The sequence below is a fragment of the Solea solea genome, chromosome 5 (assembly GCF_958295425.1).
Source record: "Solea solea chromosome 5, fSolSol10.1, whole genome shotgun sequence".
In the NCBI taxonomy this organism is placed as follows: Eukaryota; Metazoa; Chordata; class Actinopteri; order Pleuronectiformes; family Soleidae; genus Solea; species Solea solea.
Window position 1 is genome coordinate 11636716 of NC_081138.1, and position 18878 is coordinate 11655593.

The 18878-nt window shown below is 44.5% G+C and overlaps 1 protein-coding gene across 1 annotated transcript in view; it reads right to left on the reverse strand.

Moving 5' to 3' along the window:
* The window catches only part of LOC131459865 (uncharacterized), a 76412-nt gene extending 57793 nt beyond the window's left edge, over positions 1–18619 (reverse strand). The window contains exons 1-15 of the mRNA XM_058630001.1: positions 18386–18619; positions 18092–18195; positions 17725–17997; positions 17521–17614; positions 17000–17067; positions 16674–16904; positions 16494–16553; positions 16253–16375; positions 16090–16143; positions 15951–15995; positions 15677–15736; positions 13933–15542; positions 13286–13815; positions 11798–12757; positions 7205–7215 (exon numbers count right to left, since the gene is read on the reverse strand). Of these exons, the coding sequence (XP_058485984.1) occupies positions 7205–7215; positions 11798–12757; positions 13286–13815; positions 13933–15542; positions 15677–15736; positions 15951–15995; positions 16090–16143; positions 16253–16375; positions 16494–16553; positions 16674–16904; positions 17000–17067; positions 17521–17614; positions 17725–17997; positions 18092–18195; positions 18386–18476 (4314 nt within the window). The 5' untranslated portion in view covers positions 18477–18619. The remainder of the gene's footprint in view (positions 1–7204; positions 7216–11797; positions 12758–13285; positions 13816–13932; positions 15543–15676; positions 15737–15950; positions 15996–16089; positions 16144–16252; positions 16376–16493; positions 16554–16673; positions 16905–16999; positions 17068–17520; positions 17615–17724; positions 17998–18091; positions 18196–18385) is intronic.
* Between the last annotated feature and the right edge of the window lie 259 nt (positions 18620–18878).

Sequence of the window (18878 nt, forward strand, 5' to 3'; positions counted from 1 at the left end):
GGAGCAGGCAAAATTTAGTTTCACCGAATTTCCCGAAACTCGGAGGGGTGATTGTTCGGCGTAAGCCGAACAAAAAATCCTTTTGACACCATGACCTCGACTCAACAGGAAGTCGGCCATCTTGGATTTGGCGTCCATCTTGGCGTTTTACAAGTTTCGTAACTGAACGAACTTGTCTGAGGGCGTTAATCGTAGCAACGCGCAAAACGCGTCAAATTGTTCCAAACCCATCCAAGATCAAAAGTTATAGAAAACTTTCGCAGATTCAAAGGGGCGTGGCCACGGCAGCCATCGAAATTTTGGCAAATTTCGGCGTCTCGCCACGAAACAACACGTGTGCTATAACTTCGCCATACTTTGTCCTATCCACACGAAACTTCATACGTGACACGAGACCCCGCCCCTGAACACGTCTACGAATGCGAACTTGACCCCAACGCCATGTCGGCCATTTTGATTAACGCGTTTCACCGCTAAACAGGAAGTGCCCTGTAACTCGCCCAAAAATTTCCCGATTGACCCAAAACTTGATATGTGAGACCATGTGCCCGCCCTGAACACATATGCAAGACATCACCTGCACACAGGAAGTAGATCCTCTGAAACAGGAAGTGCCCTTTAACTTCACCAAACATTGACCAATCGGCCCGAAACTTCATATGTGACACCAAGGGCCCGCCCTGAACACGTCTGCAAAGTATGACCTGCACACAGGAAGTAGGTCTCCCTAAACAGGAAGTGCCCTGTCATTTGCCCGTACATTGACCAATCAACCTGAAACTTGATATGTGAGATCATGGGCCCTCCGTGAACACATCTGCAAGACATCACCTGCACACAGGAAGTAGATCCTCTGAAACAGGAAGTGCCCTTTAACTCCGCCAAACATTGACCAATCGGCCCAAAACTTCATATGTGACACCAAGGGCCCGCCCTGAACATGTTTGCAAACCATGACCTGCACACAGGAAGTAGGTCTTCGCAGACAGGAAGTGACCCGTAACATTGCCATACGTCGACCAATCTGCACTAAACTTCACATGCGAGATAAGGAACCCGGCCAGAGCCCACGTTATACATGACATGCCGGTAGAGGGTGGCGGCCGCGAGGTCCCGTACAACGCTGCTTGCAGCTTTAATTAGGGACCGAGCACTCACACAGTGTGCGAGGACCTATTGTAATTCGAGCAACATAAACCGCGCACTCACACAGCAGTGTGCAAGGACCTAGGACCGTGCACAAACACAGTAGTGTGCAAGGACCGAGGACCGAGCACTCACACAGTGCGCGGAGGGTCCGAGCCCACGCAGTGGGCGAGGACATATTGTTATTCTAGGAATTATTATTATTATTATTTTTCTCTCCACGGGATCTCGAATTTGACCCCCTGAACCAGCGTGAAAACGGACGAAAATTGGCACGCACACCAGAACTGCCGAAAAATTCGATAAAATAGTGGAATTGCGAAAAAACAATGCAAAATGGCTCAGTAGCGCCCCCACAGGTCACTGCCTATGGAGCAGGCAAAATTTAGTTTTACCGAATTTCCCGAAACTTGGTGGGGTGATTGTTCGGCACAAGCCGAACAAAAAATCCTTTTGACACCATGACCTCGACTCAACAGGAAGTCGGCCATCTTGGATTTGGCGTCCATCTTGGCGTTTTACAAGTTTCGTAACTGAACGAACTTGTCTGAGGGCGTTCATCGTAGCAACGCGCAAAACGCGTCAAATTGTTCCAAACCCATCCAAGATCAAAAGTTATAGAAAACTTTCGCAGATTCAAAGGGGCGTGGCCACGGCAGCCATCGGAATTTTGGCGAATTTCGGCGGCTCGCCACGAAACAACACGTGTGCTATAACTTCGCCATACTTTGGCCTATCCACACGAAACTTCATACGTGACACCAGACCCCGCCCCTGAACACGTCTACGAATGCGAACTTGACCCCAACGCGATGTCGGCCATTTTGATTATCGCGTTTCGCCGCTAAACAGGAAGTGCCCTGTAACTCGCCCAAAAATTTCCCCATTGACCCAAAACTTGATATGTGAGACCATGGGCCCGCCCTGAACACATATGCAAGACATCACCTGCACACAGGAAGTAGATCGTCTGAAACAGGAAGTGCCCTTTAACTTCACCAAACATTGACCAATCGGCCCGAAACTTGATATGTGGTACCAAGGGCCCGCCCTGAACACGTCTGCAAGACATCACCTGCACACAGGAAGTAAGGTGCCTGAAACAGGAAGTGCCCTGTCATTTGCCCGTACATTGACCAATCGGCTCCAAAATTGATACGTGGTACCAAGGGCCTGCCCTGAACACATCTGCAAGACATCACCTGCACACAGGAAGTAGGGCGCCTGAAACAGGAAGTGCCCTTTAACTTCACCAAACATTGACCAACCGGCCCGAAACTTGATACGTGGTATCAAGGGCCCGCCCTGAACACGTCTGCAAGACATGACCTGCACAAAGGAAGTAGGTCTCCCTAAACAGGAAGTGCCCTGTCATTTGCACGTACATTGACCAATCGACCTGAAACTTGATATGTGAGACCAAGGGCCCGCCCTGAACACGTCTGCAAGACATGACCTGCACACAGGAAGTAGGTCGCCCGAAACAGGAAGTGCCCTTTAACTCCGCCAAACATTGACCAATCGGCCCAAAACTTGATATGTGAGACCAAGGGCCCACCCTGAACATGTTTGCAAACCATGACCTGCACACAGGAAGTAGGTCTCCCAGACAGGAAGTGACCCGTAACATTGCCATACGTCGACCAATCTGCACTAAACTTCACATGCGAGATAAGTAACCCGGCCAGAGCCCACGTAATACATGACATGCCGGTAGAGGGTGGCGGCCGCGAGGTCCCGTACAACGCTGCTTGCAGCTTTAATTATTATTATTATTTTCTTTCTCTCCACGGGATCTTGAATTTGACCCCCTGAACCTGCGTGAAAACGGACGAAAATTGGCACGCACATCAGAACTGCCGAAAAATTCGATAAAATTGTGGAATTGCGAAAAACCAATGCAAAATGGCTCAGTAGCGCCTCCACAGGTCACGTGCCTATGGAGCAGGCAAAATTTAGTTTCACCGAATTTCCCCAAATTTGGAGGGGCGATTGTTCGGCGCAAGCCGAACAAAAAATCCTTTTGACACCATGACCTCGACTCAACAGGAAGTCGGCCATCTTGGATTTGGCGTCCATCTTGGCGTTTTACAAGTTTCGTAACTGAACGAACTTGTCTGAGGGCGTTCATCGTAGCGACGCGGAAAACGCGTCAAATTGTTCCAGACCCATCCAAGATCTAAAGTTATAGAAAACTTTCGCAGATTCAAAGTGGCGTGGCCACGGCAGCCATCGGAATTTTGGCGAATTTCGGCGGCTCGCCACGAAACAACACGTGTGCTATAACTTCGCCATACTTTGGCCTATCCACACGAAACTTCATACGTGACTCGAGACCCCGCCCCTGAACACGTCTACGAATGCGAACTTGACCCCAACGCCATGTCGGCCATTTTGATTATCGCGTTTCGCCGCTAAACAGAAAGTGCCCTGTAAATCGCCCAAAAATTTCCCGATTGACCCAAAACTTGATATGTGAGACCATGTGCCCGCCCTGAACACATATGCAAGACATCACCTGCACACAGGAAGTAGATCCTCTGAAACAGGAAGTGCCCTTTAACTACACCAAACATTGACCAATCGGCCCGAAACTTAATATGTGAGACCAAGGGCCCACCCTGAACACGTCTGCAAGACATGACCTGCACACAGGAAGTAGGTCGCCCGAAACAGGAAGTGCCCTGTCATTAGCCAAACATTGACCAATCGGCCCAAAACTTGATATGTGAGACCAAGGGCCTGCCCTGAACAAATCTGCAAGACATCACCTGCACACAGGAAGTAGTTCCTCTGAAACAGGAAGTGCCCTTTAACTTCACCAAACATTGACCAATCGGCCCGAAACTTGATATGTGAGACCAAGGGCCCGCCCTGAACATGTTTGCAAACCATGACCTGCACACAGGAAGTAGGTCTTCCCAGACAGGAAGTGACCCGTAACATTGCCATACGTCAACCAATCTGCATTAAATTTCACATGCGAGATAAGTAACCCGGCCAGAGCCCACGTTATACATGACATGCCGGTAGAGGGTGGCGGCCGCGAGGTCCCGTACAACGCTGCTTGCAGCTTTAATTATTAGGGACCGAGCACTCACACAGTGTGCGAGGACCTATTGTAATTCGAGCAACATAAACCGCGCACTCACACAGCAGTGTGCAAGGACCTAGGACTGTGCACAAACACAGTAGTGTGCAAGGACCGAGGACCGAGCACTCACACAGTGCGCGGAGGGTCCGAGCCCACGCAGTGGGCGAGGACATATTGTTATTCTAGGAATTATTATTATTATTATTATTATTATTATTTTCTTTCATGCCACGGGATCTTGAATTTGACCCCCTGAACCTGCGTGAAAACGGACGAAAATTGGCACGCACATCAGAACTGCCGAAAAATTCAATAAAATTGTGGAATTGCGAAAAACCAATGCAAAATGGCTCAGTAGCGCCCCCACAGGTCACGTGCCTATGGAGCAGGCAAAATTTAGTTTCACCGAATTTCCCGAAACTCGGTGGGGCGATTGTTCGGCGCAAGCTGAACAAAAAATCCTTTTGACACCATGACCTCGACTAAACAGGAAGTCGGCCATCTTGGATTTGGCGTCCATCTTGGCGTTTTACAAGTTTCGTAACTGAACGAACTTGTCTGAGGGCGTTAATCATAGCAACGTGGAAGACGCGTCAAATTGTTCCAGACCCATCCAAAGTCAAAAGTTATTGGAAACTTTCGTTGATTCAAAAGGGCGTGGCCACGGCAGCCATCGGAATTTTGGCGAATTTCCGCGGCTCGCCACGAAACAACACGTGTGCTAGAACTTTGCAATGCATTCGCCGATCGGCATGAAACTTTATATGTGACACGAGACCCCGCCCCTGAACACGACTACAAATGCGAATTTGACCCCAACGCGATGTCGGCCATTTTGAATTACGCGTTTCGCCGCTAAACAGGAAGTGCCCTGTAACTCACCCAAAAATTGACCGATTGGCTCCAAACTTGATATGTTAGACCATGGGCCCACCCTGAACACATCTGCAAGACATCACCTGCACACAGGAAGTAGATCCTCTGAAACAGGAAGTGCCCTTTAACTTCACCAAACATTGACCAAATGGCCCGAAACTTGATATGTGGTACCAAGGGCCTGCCCTAAACACATCTGCAAGACATCACCTGCACACAGGAAGTAGGTCGCCCGAAACAGGAAGTGCCCTGTCATTTGACCGTACATTGACCAATTGGCTCCATAATTGATACGTGGTACCAAGGGCCTGCCCTGAACACATCTGCAAGACATCACCTGCACACAGGAAGTAGATTTTCTGAAACAGGAAGTGCCCTTTAACTTCACCAAACATTGACCAATCGGCCCGAAACTTGATATGTGAGACCAAGGGCCCATCCTGATTACGTCTGCAAGCCATGACCTGCACACAGGAAGTAGGTCGCCCGAAACAGGAAGTGCCCTGTCACTTGCCAAACATTTACCAATCGACCTAAAACTTGATATGTGAGACCAAGGGCCAGCCCTGAACACATATGCAGGACATCACCTGCACACAGGAAGTAGATTGTCTCAAACAGGAAGTGCCCTTTAACTTCACCAAACATTGACCAATCGGCCCAAAACTTGATATGTGAGACCAAGGGCCCGCCCTGAACACGTCTGCAAGACATCACCTGCACACAGGAAGTAGGTCGCCCGAAACAGGAAGTGCCCTGTCATTTGCCAAACATTTACCAATCGTCCTGAAACTTGATATGTGAGACCAAGGGCCCGCCCTGAACACATCTATAAGACATCACCTGCACACAGGAAGTAGATTGTCTCAAACAGGAAGTGCCCTTTAACTTCACCAAACATTGACCAATCGGCCCGAAACTTGATATGTGAGACCAAGGGCCCGCCCTGAACACGTCTGCAAGACATCACCTGCACACAGGAAGTAGATTGTCTCAAACAGGAAGTGCCCTTTAACTTCACCAAACATTGACCAATCGGCCCAAAACTTGATATGTGAGAACAAGGGCCCGCCCTGAACACATCTATAAGACATCACCTGCACACAGGAAGTAGATTGTCTCAAACAGGAAGTGCCCTTTAACTTCACCAAACATTGACCAATCGGCCCGAAACTTGATATGTGAGACCAAGGGCCCGCCCTGAACACGTCTGCAAGACATCACCTGCACACAGGAAGTAGATTGTCTCAAACAGGAAGTGCCCTTTAACTTCACCAAACATTGACCAATCGGCCCGAAACTTGATATGTGAGACCAAGAGCCCGTCCTGATTACGTCTGCAAGCCATGACCTGCACACAGGAAGTAGGTCGCCCGAAACAGGAAGTGCCCTGTCATTTGCCAAACATTAACCAATCGACCTGAAACTTGATATGTGAGACCAAGGGCCCGCCCTGAACAGGTCTGCAAGACATTACCTGCACACAGGAAGAAGGTCGTCTTAAATAGGAAGTGCCCTGTAAATCGCCCATACATTGACCCATTGGCTCGAAACTTGAAATGGGATACCAAGGCCCTGCCCTGGACACTTCTGCAAGCCATGACCTGCACACAGGAAGTACACTTTAATTTCGCCTGGCACCCGTCCTGAACAAATCTGCAAGCCACAACCTGCCAACAGGAAGTAGGCAACCAGAAAGAGGTGGGGTGAAGTAATAAAGCTAAAAGCATGAGATTCACTTGCAGCTCTTACAAATATTTTCACTGCTACCTTCAACAATAAAAAGTGCCAGAGTTTCCAAACCTGACAAATGGTAAAAAATTACCCTTCATGTAAATGTCAAATCAGTAAGCAGGGCACCACAGGGAATTGAACCCTGTCCTGGTAAAACCAGGAGTCCAACACCAGTGCCTTTTGCTTTTTGACACAACACAGAAGGAAAAGCAAAACCTGCATTAACAACAGCATATTATGACATGATTGCATAAAATGCTATCATGTCATAGAAAATATTCCAATACTGTTGTAATGCAGGAAAAGAAACCTATCCATAAAACAAGTTACAAATACTTACACTGTTTGACTCACCTTTCCTGGACCTGGAACACCACAACAAGGACTCATCAGATGTACAACACCTATGAGAAACAGGACAGGAACAGGGACAAACAGCAAAACAGAACACAAACACAGCCCCAACACCTACAAAACCCACTACATTGAAAGTCCAAACACTAACAATACAGTGATGTGAATCCAAAGAATCCTAGCAACACAACAAGGAATCTCAAACAAAACTATCATGATCAAAATTGCTCTGCAAAGTGCAAAGACTTAATTTCGAGCCAATTTCTGCCCCCTCCTCATGATTACCTCCAAAATAAAACAGTGGCAAGCTCTCCAAATCTGCCCGGCGGCTACCTAAGTCAGGGTACTTCACTACTGATGCAGTTACCCAGTCAAATGCACAAATGAACAGCAACAACGACAACAAATCTACCACTAACAAACCATGAGGACTTTAAAATACACATTAACAATTACCGTACCTCTCTCAGCCTCTTATCAAATCAAGCACATAACACATGATCTTACAACTGTAACAAACAAATAACTACAGTTCCTCATCTTCCTCATCATCATCATCTACAACCGTCAAAGTACACAAAATCCCCTCATGATCACTAAAGTAAGTGGGACAAACAACAGACCCAACAACATACTGTGAGGACTTTAAATACACATGATCTATTAAAGTACCTCTCTCTGTGGTTGGTTCTGAGACGTCCTGAACAAAGCCTCTGTCAGTTACAAATTTGCAGATTGATGATGATTTTAAAATGTCATCATTGAAATCTCCCATGATTGTGATAGTTTCACACTGTGGATCGAGCCAATCAATTAATTTGCCGAGATGTTCTTTAAACAAAGACATGGGATATGAAGGTGGTCTGTAAATCACGGCTACCAATATCTCATAACTAATGAATTTAAAAATTAAACATTCCAAATTTACATCAGGCATTTGGAGTCTTTCATATGCCACACTGTTTGAAGTGTACATGCCCACTCCACCATGTTGTTGTCCTTGCAAAGCAATTAAGGCCAGATTGTTGCTAGAATAGGACGAACTGCGAGGACAACTATGAAAAGTATAGCCATCAATGTTTAGTGTTTGGGCTGGTGGAGAAGCTGGTAGCCATGTTTCTGTAACAGCAATACAGTTAAGCTGCAAATGCTGTGTACATGTTGCCAAATCTGCAAGGTGAAGAGTTAAATTTTGTACATTCATCAAGAACACAGTGAATGTCTGTGTACTCAATCTGTGTTCTGTGAATACATTTTCTATCGGGAATTTGGGCATATTCTGAATTGCATCCTTAATGTCGTCCTTGCAATATATTGCTTTCTCTTTGAAATCTTGAATTATCAATCCTGACAAATTTCTAACACGACTTAATGCAACATAGGCTTGCCCAGCTGAAAATACCCTCTCAAGACAAACCACAGCTTCATCAACAGTAATACCCTGAACTTTGTGTACTGTAACAGCCCATGCCAGTTTAAGGGGAAACTGTCGTCTCATGCCACCATTTTTTGTAGCCCTTTCCTCTTCTGGTTCAATGGCTGTAGAACCAATTAAATCTATGGGAACATTTGGTGACTCCTTCCTCCTCTGTGCACCCACATGCTCGTCATCAAACTTCACATAGATTTTAAGAGGAAAGTCACTAGTCTCTGACCTAATTATATCTGTTACAGTGCCACAAACACCATTCACTAGACCATCCATTACATCGATATTTTTGATTAACATCACCCGTGCATCCCTGCCAAGCAACAACTTCTCAGCCAAACACGTGTGAGAAGTGTTGGCATGATGTCGACCTTTCAGCTCAAGGTTCCCTGTTTTCTTGCTATTCACGTAATCTTTAGCATTTATCTCGACATAGTCGAGACAGGTCTCCCTTAACTGCAGAGTATTGTGCCCATTTACTTGCATATTTGTTGGGAAAATGTGTAAAGCTGGGCTGACTTCACCGGTTTCACAATTTTTCAAAATGTCTACGTCACTCTGCAGCATGGGGGTACCCTTTGAACGAGTTCTAACTCTGTTCAACAGCTGTGCAAAAACACCATCCTTCTGTCTGACTATCTCAGTCAGCTCAACAACACTAAAACTAGACCACAAGTTGATGGGTCCATTGTCAATGTACAGAGGTTTACCTCGGACTGGAGGAAGCTGGAAAAAATCTCCAACAGCAATCACGCTGACTTTCCCAAATGGGGAATAGTCACCGGTCTGTTTAATTTGCCTCAATCTGCCGTGAATATAAGCTAAGAGGTTATGGTCCACCATTGATATCTCATCAATTATCAATATCTGCAAATCAACATATTTAGCCCGCAAAGAATTGAGCTTCTCTTCACCCAAAGGGATGTATGGCAAGCGCACATCCTTTCCAATGCTAAACGTGCTGTGTATAGTTGATGCATGCAAATTGTATGCAGCAATCCCAGTGGGAGCGGTTAACAAGACACAAATGTTGTCAGGTTGACGACACACTGGTGACAATAACCTCGTTGCCTCATATTGAATGGCCTTGATCAAATGACTCTTCCCTGTCCCTGCACCACCTGTGATGAACACATGAAAGGGATCAGGGTTTTGACCGTTGATCTTGGCCAAACACCACTGACGAATTTCATAGAAAATAGACAGCTGTGTTTCAGTCAAAGACCTAATCAAAGCCAATCCGTCACTTCTGCACATGATGTTGCTTTTCTTTTCCAAATGTGCAACCTGTTCACTACTGACTGCCAAATCTGGAATGTTTTCGGTTTCGTTTTCCTCCACAACCTGTCTGCTCTCTGTCCGTTCCTGATTGCTATCAGCTCGCTCGATCTCTTGCTCTGGGCACAGTTGAGCCCAGGCATCTTCAAATTCATCGCTGAGATCTACCGATTCCTGGATATTAGTCAATATTGCTGAGTCTATTTTTTCAAACCTGCCTCTGTTTTGGTCAACCACTGATTTGACAGACTGCAATGACCCATCACTCAACCTAACATGACCATCACCATAAAACAGTTCAAACGATTCAAAATTTGGAGGCTTTAACTGCTCGTCTACACGATAGGGCAAAAACAACTGCAAAATAGACATGTGAAATAATTCTGAATTTTTGGTCTCAGAAACACGCATATAACGAACAACTGCCGGTTGCGTTCGTGTTCTTTTTGTGACAAAACCGCAATTATTGTTCAATTTAATTGGGTTCTTGGATTTTTGATTTTTGGTCAGAATACGATATTCTGAAGCAAATGTTGCTATGCACATGTTATTAAATGTGCTGTCGTTTGGCCGATTCTTGTAACGCTCAACCAAACTAGTCATCCACATGTCTGAAGTGGTAAGTTCATTTGCAGTTGCTTTTTCCCTCAACACATTTATAGGCAGGCTCATTTTCACAACATTTTCCCCTGTTGGGACAAACACAACGTTCCTAGAATTTTCCCTGAGATGCATGTTTGTTAATCTATAAACTGCCTCTTGAGCACACACATCTCTGTTGTGAAGATAAACACTGCCCAAGTTTTTCAATGCTTGTTTTGCACTGACATTACCTTTACTAGCCTCTTTCTGGGCATTTGCCAACAACAATCCCATCTCCCGCTCTGCCTTGGAAATGTAAGAAATGATGTAGACAATGCAGGCATATGCATCAACCACATACTGGATGTCCAAATTTGCATTCCAGCATTTTAGCAGTGGTTTACTATACTGATTAATCCAAACTTCATTAGGCTGCCTTTTTAAAACAACGTGTGTTTTTCTGGCACAACGTTTGTATGCAGCCTCAAAAAGGGCTTGATTGATACCCAAAGATTGAAACAAATTTTCTGTGGTATCAAAGGTAAGGTCCTCATTTGACAGAGCACTCTTGATAGCTTTCAAAATGTTAGAGGCAAGCTCTTTATCCATCTTCTCAGGCTTGTCCTTACCCTGTTTCCCACATGTGCATATTACCTGATTTGTGTTGACATCAACATTCTTACATTGGCACATGTTTTTGGATGCCTCATCTTCTGTGGTGCGGCACACAAATGTCTGTGAGGAAGCAGGTCTGGGAAAGTTGAACCGACAAACACTTTTATTCTTCCTACACGTCTTTGAATGCCTCTTTGAATGTTGCTGCACAGATGTCACAATGTCAAGTAAAACTTCGTCTTGTGAAGGTAGTTCACATGTTACATACTTGTCGATGAACTGAACTACCTCTTCATCTGTGTTTTCGTCTATCTTGGGGGCATTCTCAATCCAAAACAGACAATGAACATGAGGCGAACCTCGCTGCTGAAATTCCACTCGGTAAAAGTAGTCAATAATTTTACCGATTGGATGCAATGGAGACTTGAGAACCTCATTCAGAAAAACATGCCAGCGGAAATCAAACATCCTGGCAGCAGTGACAGGATTACGTCGGAGCAGGTCACATCTGTCTGCCCACTCCAAACTTTCTACTGTCTGAGTTCTCCCTTCTTGCTTCAGAATACTGTGCAGAAGGTTAGTCCACCGCAGATCAGCAGAAGAAAATGAACAGAACCACGTAGGAATACCCAGCTGACGAACACAAGCAATCAAGTCACGCTGTACTCCTTGCCAAAAAGACGGGGTACCTCTGATCGGTTTGAGAAAACGATACCCTTCATCATACTGCAACAGCTTCTTCAAAGACTCGTCATCTTTCAACAAGCGGTTGCTCACCTTTTGTGTCGTACCGTCTCCCTTTCCTTTTCGTAAGGCAATCGACACACTGGACACAACCTGTTGAATTTCAGACATGTACTGACCAAAAAAGATGTACTCTACATTCTGAGCAAACCTGCTATCAGCATGTAGAATCCTGTTGTTAAGATATCGTGACATTGTCAAACGATATGGCCTACTCTCATGATAGGTGTTGTGTCCCAGGGGGAACAACACTGGAAAGCATTTGGCTTCATTTGCAAGATCAGACAGCATTTTCACAGGACTGTTCCCTTCTCCTGGAGCCAGATTCAGTATATCGTCAAAATACTGATCCAGAGCTTCCTGACCAACATCAACAGGCATGAGACAGGTGTCCTGGAACATACAGTGCTGCTGTCGATCATGCAAAAGTTCATCTTCACCCTCTAAAGTTGCATCACCACTTTCTACTGTGTCACACAATCTTTCCTGTCTTTTCTCCTGGCTCAGCATATCATCAAAATACTGATCTAGGGATTCCTCCTCAACATCAACAGCCATGGAGCAAGTGTCCTGTAACATACAGTCCTGCTGTCCATCATGCAAAATCTGTTCTTCAACATCTGCCATTTCCTCACTACATCCTTCTCTAGCATCACTACCTACTTCTACATCCTCTACATCTGGTTGTCTGCCTAATTCATTGAGCCACTCCTCATTAAACTCAATGTCTTCATAATGCACATTAGCCTGTTTTAAATACCGCAAGGCTTCCCTAATGTGCATAGTGTCAACATACTGATACCTGTAATGCCCTTTGTAAGTTAGCTTACGTTTCAGTTTTACAGGTAGCAAAGACCCTTCCATAGTGGAACGGGGCAGCACATTGCTAGTCTGAACAATGTTAGCTGGAACACATGTCACAGGACCATGTACTCCATTTTGCCCGCCTTTAGGCAATGCCAACATTTTCATAAAGGGAATATGTAATGCAATCAAGTGCTGCTCTAAACTATTTAAACATGACAACTCAGGTGGAACAGGATCAACCTCTAACCTATTTGTTACACTTTCCGGTGGCATTTCACCTCTGTTAACCTTACCATGACATGCGTAACAAATCCATAGCTGACCTCTAGCTGTATCCACCCAGTGACATGGCATCACACACTCATCATTACAACGATGTAAATACTCTTCTGTTATGCATTTCTTGGCAATTGCAGCTGAGTTTTTACTCTTACTGTAAACATCTATCCTACAATTCAGAACCTGATGTCTAAACGACAATCTATGGCAGACGCAACACACGAAATCTGGACCGTCTCTGACTTTGTCCAAAAATTTCTCCATCAGAAAATCAAAATGCTTTGACTTTTCTTTAATTTCTTGCATCCTCTTCCTGTTACATGCTGCAACACGACTCCTATGCTCACGATTTCCATGGTACTTCCGTGTACTCATGGCTTTTACATTCTGTCTGTGCTTTTCATCTCTACAGTATTTTTGTTTGCTCATGGCCTTTACATTGTGTCTGTGCTCTTCATCTTTAATGTATTTCTGTTTGCTCAGGGCTTTTACAGTCTTCCTGTGCTCTTCATCTTTACAGTATTTTTGTTTGCTCAGGGCTTTTACAGTCTTCCTGTGCTCTTCATCTTTACTGTATTTCCGTTTGCTCAGGGCTTTTACAGTCTTCCTGTGCTCTTCATCTTTACTGTATTTCCGTTTGCTCAGGGCTTTTACAGTCTTCCTGTGCTCTTCATCTTTACTGTATTTCCGTTTGCTCAGGGCTTTTACAGTCTTCCTGTGCTCTTCATCTTTACTGTATTTCCGTTTGCTCAGGGCTTTTACAGTCTTCCTGTGCTCTTCATCTTTACTGTATTTCTGTTTGCTCATGGATTTTAAAGTCGCCCTGTGTGCTTCATTTTCACGATATTTCTTCTTGAGTCTTTGAATATCGCTCTCTCTATGTGAAACATTTTCCCGATACTTCCTTTTAATTTTATCATTTACTTTCACCCTATGTAAAACATTTTCATGATATTTGACTTTATTTTGGGTGGTTTTTTTCCTGTTTATGTACTTTGAAACACAAATGCCAATATCTTCTACACTTTCTGTTTCTACGGGACATGAAAATGTTGTGGTACTCTGTCTAAGATTGTACACTTCGGAAAAAGACACAGCTTTTTTGCAATGACCATAGCAACTCTGTTCTTCAGGCACATAAACACAAACAACAACGTCATAGTGGTTGCCACTTTTATTTTCCAAGTAGATGCACTCTGAAGAAATGCAACTACTGCAAGTATATTCAAGCCACCGGCCATTGTGACATGTGAAGATATTCACACCTAAATAATCTGCCGTGGCTTGAATCTCAACCTCAGTAGCCCAGCTTCCAGCATACTGCATCCTACTGTCCTGAAGGTACTGTGCAATCGAAGAATACTCATCTCTTAAGATATTCTCGTATTCTCCCGAGTCCGATCGTAGCTGCTTCACAGCAGCATTTCTGATCTTCTTGTGGCTTTTCTGTGAACCACTCACAGCTTGGGACACTGCTCTGAAGAAACAGTTCCCATCAGCCACAATGCTCTCAGTCCTACATGGACTCCCCAACGGACCAACTGATGTAGACACTGGTGCAAGGAGTTTCTCATACTCCACATTCAGCTTTCTACATACCGCCTGGGCAACATATTTGCCAATGGGATTAAACTGGAGCTGTTTAGGATTCACATCACCAACACATTCAACATCGGAATCATCCACAGTGACACACCTATCACTGCTTCTGACTGGGGCTGTGTAACTCACCGCAACACTGGCGATCTCAAATGCACTGTTGCTTAAACCAAGGGCTTCAGCCAAAGCACAGATGTGATCTTGAACACCTTCAAGACTGCTGAAATAGGACACAATGCTTTGTCCACACCCAGAAATGTCTGGCATTCCAGCAGCATCACGCGAATGGGAATCAACAAACGCATAGTGGCCATTCTGACTAATGATTGCATACGTACTGCCACACACTGTCAGAAGACATGTGTCATACGTAGCAAACATCTTTTCCAGTCCCTTTTCAAGAGTGTCACAATGACCACCCTCGATCAGGGACACATCAACCCCACCTAAAGCGCCACTGACCACTTCGGGATATTCAAAGTAACAGGTCTGTCCATCAATCACCCACTGTTTGGGCAGCTCTGAAACACACAAAATTTCATACCCCGCACTGATCACGTTGCCTTCTCGCAATGATGTGTACAACTCGTCCCCCAAAAGGAGAACAGTGTCCACATCTCGAGTTTGCCAGGCAAGGCTTACTAAAGCCACAGCCATACACTGTACTCCTGCATATTCAAACAGACCCTCCCCCTGATGAAATGATCCTTGTACTGCATGACCATCCACCCTGGGAGGACTGTGATCCTCTGGCTCAGTTGCACCATCACAGTCAACCTGAGCCTGAACCTCAACCGCAACCTCAACCTGAACCTGAACCTGAGTCTGAACTGGAGCCCCAACAGAAGTACTGGGCTCATTCACATCTGTGGATGGGTAAGGAAGAAAAGCATCACTCTGACCTTTGCTGGATCTTTGTGTGTGCTGACCCTCCTCCTCCACCACCACATCCATGGCAGGAAATGGCTCCACAGACTCCTCCCCCACACGCGGTGCTGCCTCCACCTAGGAAAAAAACAATACAACAGTGTGAAAAAAGTCACATGTACTTTCATTATTACTACTAAAAAAGCTCTACTACTCAAGACAAGTAATTTCAAATACCTTAAATGTTGGACAATAAAAAGAAAATGACAAACCTGCTTCTGTGCCAGAGGCCTGCGGGAAGCAGTAGTTCTCCTGCGTCGCTCCACCACTTTCTAATGACAGAAAAACAAATTTCAATTTTTACAGCAGTCTTACTTTTTAGTTATGGCCATTAAAAATAAAGACAAAGACATGCATTCGACAATCATGGACAGAAGTGACCTAATATAATAAATATACTGTATTTATCAGCAAAAAATATCAAGTTCAGAATAATAATAATAAAAAAACACAATGAAATGGTGTTTAAAAACATAATTTCCTTACCACCACAGCCCTTGTAGGTAAGGGCCACTCCTCCTCTAGCTCCACCTTGGGAAAAAACCAAAAACGAATAAAGTAGCTGAATGAGTTGTATGTTTTTCCAGACTTTATTTCTCTACAAAATAAAAGATGCTTGTCAGACCTGCTGCCTCTCCCGGGTCTTCTTGGGAGCAAGAGCCCTACGGCGACGATCCACCTTCTTATGTAGGAAAAGTGAAACGTTATAAGGTATAGCTTTTGCTGTCGTGACAGTTACCCTTTAAAAGGAAATCATCAGTCAATAGACACAACTGGCATCAAATTACCATTCGTTGCTTTTGGACAGCTGGATGATCCACAGGGTCACCAAGGTCAGCCGGACGGACCTGGTTCATGGACTCCAGAATGGCTGGGCTGAACCACACAGGTGTAAGCGGGATGCAACACTCCTTGTGAGACAAAGGCAAAACGTAAACAGTGATATACTCAATAAATAATCCTATTGATTATTAATTACAAATATTACTTGATAGCTGAATATAGGCAAGCAAAATAAAACAAGCAAACCTTAAGCTGAACCATCCCCCTCTTGGGAGCATCAGGAGACAGTGGCACTTGGGAGCTCCTCTGTAATGACAAACAGTTTAGATTGTATTAGATAAATATGTACATTTTGAACATTACTGCAATAAAATGAAATGAGAAATGTTTCTCAAAACAAAACCAAAAAGTATCCAACTCATATACCTTCTTGCGTGGTCCAACCAGCGTCCAATCCAATGGGTTGCGTGCAGGACGAGGGGAGCGGATCTTTCCCCTCACAACAACTCTGGGACCTGGGCGTGGAGGAGGAGATGGAGTGGGTGGCGGAGTGCTGGGACGAACCTCCACCTCAGCAGTTGTCTTCAGCAGCCGATCGGAGATTTCCCACAGCACGTCCGCCAGGAGCTCCATTCCTGGTCTGTCGCTCAGGTGCACCTGCAAAAATATAGAGCATAAACACAAATTTACAGATGAGACTTTATTGTCAAATATGATTTGCCTGGAAAATAAGCTTTGTGACATTAACTTACGCCATCCCAACTCCACAGATCAAGGCGATGAAGAGGAAAATACTCCGCAAGGGAGTAGTACCTCACACCTAAAAAAATTTTTTTAAAAATAAACACAACATGAATTGAACATATCCATTTATTATTTAATTCCGGATCATCTTGAAGCTTCTCCTCCTCAGCTACAAGTATCTCCATTCCCTTGCAGCACATAATCTCTCCAACCACAATGTCAACCGTCACTCACGAAACACGCAGTCTGTTGACCTCGGTCTCCTCTCCACACCTGCAGGCAAAACTTTGGCAACAGGGCTACTTGCCATGCACCAGCTGTGGAGTCATTTCTATCAGTGTTGAAGCGACACTTGTGTTTTGTTCTGATTTGTCTATTTTCTACTCTACTTTTCCACGAAAGGTGCTTCATAAATCAAAGCTGTTATTATAATGTGATGAAAATTATATTTTCAAGCATGCAATAAGACACAATTCATTATACATGCAACTTCATTTGAATTGAATTACATATTTAATTCAAGACATACCCTTGCGTGCTGCCACACGATGAAACTCCTGACGAAAGAGTTCCTGGAGACCTGCGTCAACGGTCAGGCGTGGAGGGAAGTCCAGGACAAACACCTACATAATAAAAGTTTATTTATATAAATATTCTTCTGCAACATCCCATAAAACCACATTAATTCATTCCGTATAGTGAATAGGAAATAACAATATTAAAATAATTTTACCTTCGGCCACCGAGCGCAAGCGCTGGCAAGGAGCCTCTCGAAGTCGACCCCTGCCTCGTCCACGGTCCTGCTCGCAGTCAGGTTGTTGCTGGGGGCGAGAAGACAAACAAGGTCAGGTGTCCTAGGGAGGACCGCACTCACCAACTCGGTCCTCAGGTCCCTGGCATCGGCCCCAGGCGTCGACATGGCACCAAACGAAATGCCCCTCTCCGGCATCTTCACAAAGCCATCGACGATGGGCCTCAGGTGGGAGTCCCCGACAAGAAAAACAAACTGAAAACACAGAAAATATTTTATAAAAGAATGAAATTGAAATAATAATTTCTCAGATCAAGTATCATGTTTGTAAATGTTACCGCAACAATACCTTCTTGTCGGGTGATTCGGCCGGGATGACCAGCTTGTGGCTCCTGCCGGTGAGGGACGAAACTGGCCATCTCCTTGCGACATGGCGACGACCTGTACCACGGCCTTGTTAAACAGACATAGAAACACACATGTTACGACTTAAAAATATTAAAACAAGAGCCCATTAATGTATAGATGCAAATAAATAAATCAATTTTCCTCACACATTATAAAAATAAATGAATTAATGAATAAATAAATAAATAAATAAATAAATGAATGAATAATAGAGAAAAATTAGATGGCTACATACGTGGACAGGTGTCAACCACTGGTCGAGAAAGGCGGACCTCCATCCTCGCCCTGGCCGCCTTGGAGCGGTTGTGGCCCTTCAGACGAGGCATCTCCACCTAATCTACGAGACAGAAGCTCAAACAAAAAGGTGTAACAAGAATCTAATAGCAAACAGTTGTATTAAATGTACTTGTACCTGTTTCTCTGAGCTCCGAAGTATCAGTCTGTGCTGTGATGATCGCCACCCTGACAAGAACAAGCACATAAGAATTTCATTAATATAACTTCAATTAAAAAAAAATAAATCACTGGCCTTTGACTCCTGGCACTACAAAAACATTAGTTTTCGTTTTTGGAAAACTATAAAGACTCCTCTGGTCATTGTACACTGTCTGCAGTTTTAAGGATCTGTTTCGTTTTAAAACTATAAAATAAAAGTACTTAAATGCACCACAGTTCAAATACACTATCATGTAAAAGTACTTAAACGCACCACAGTTTAAATACACTGC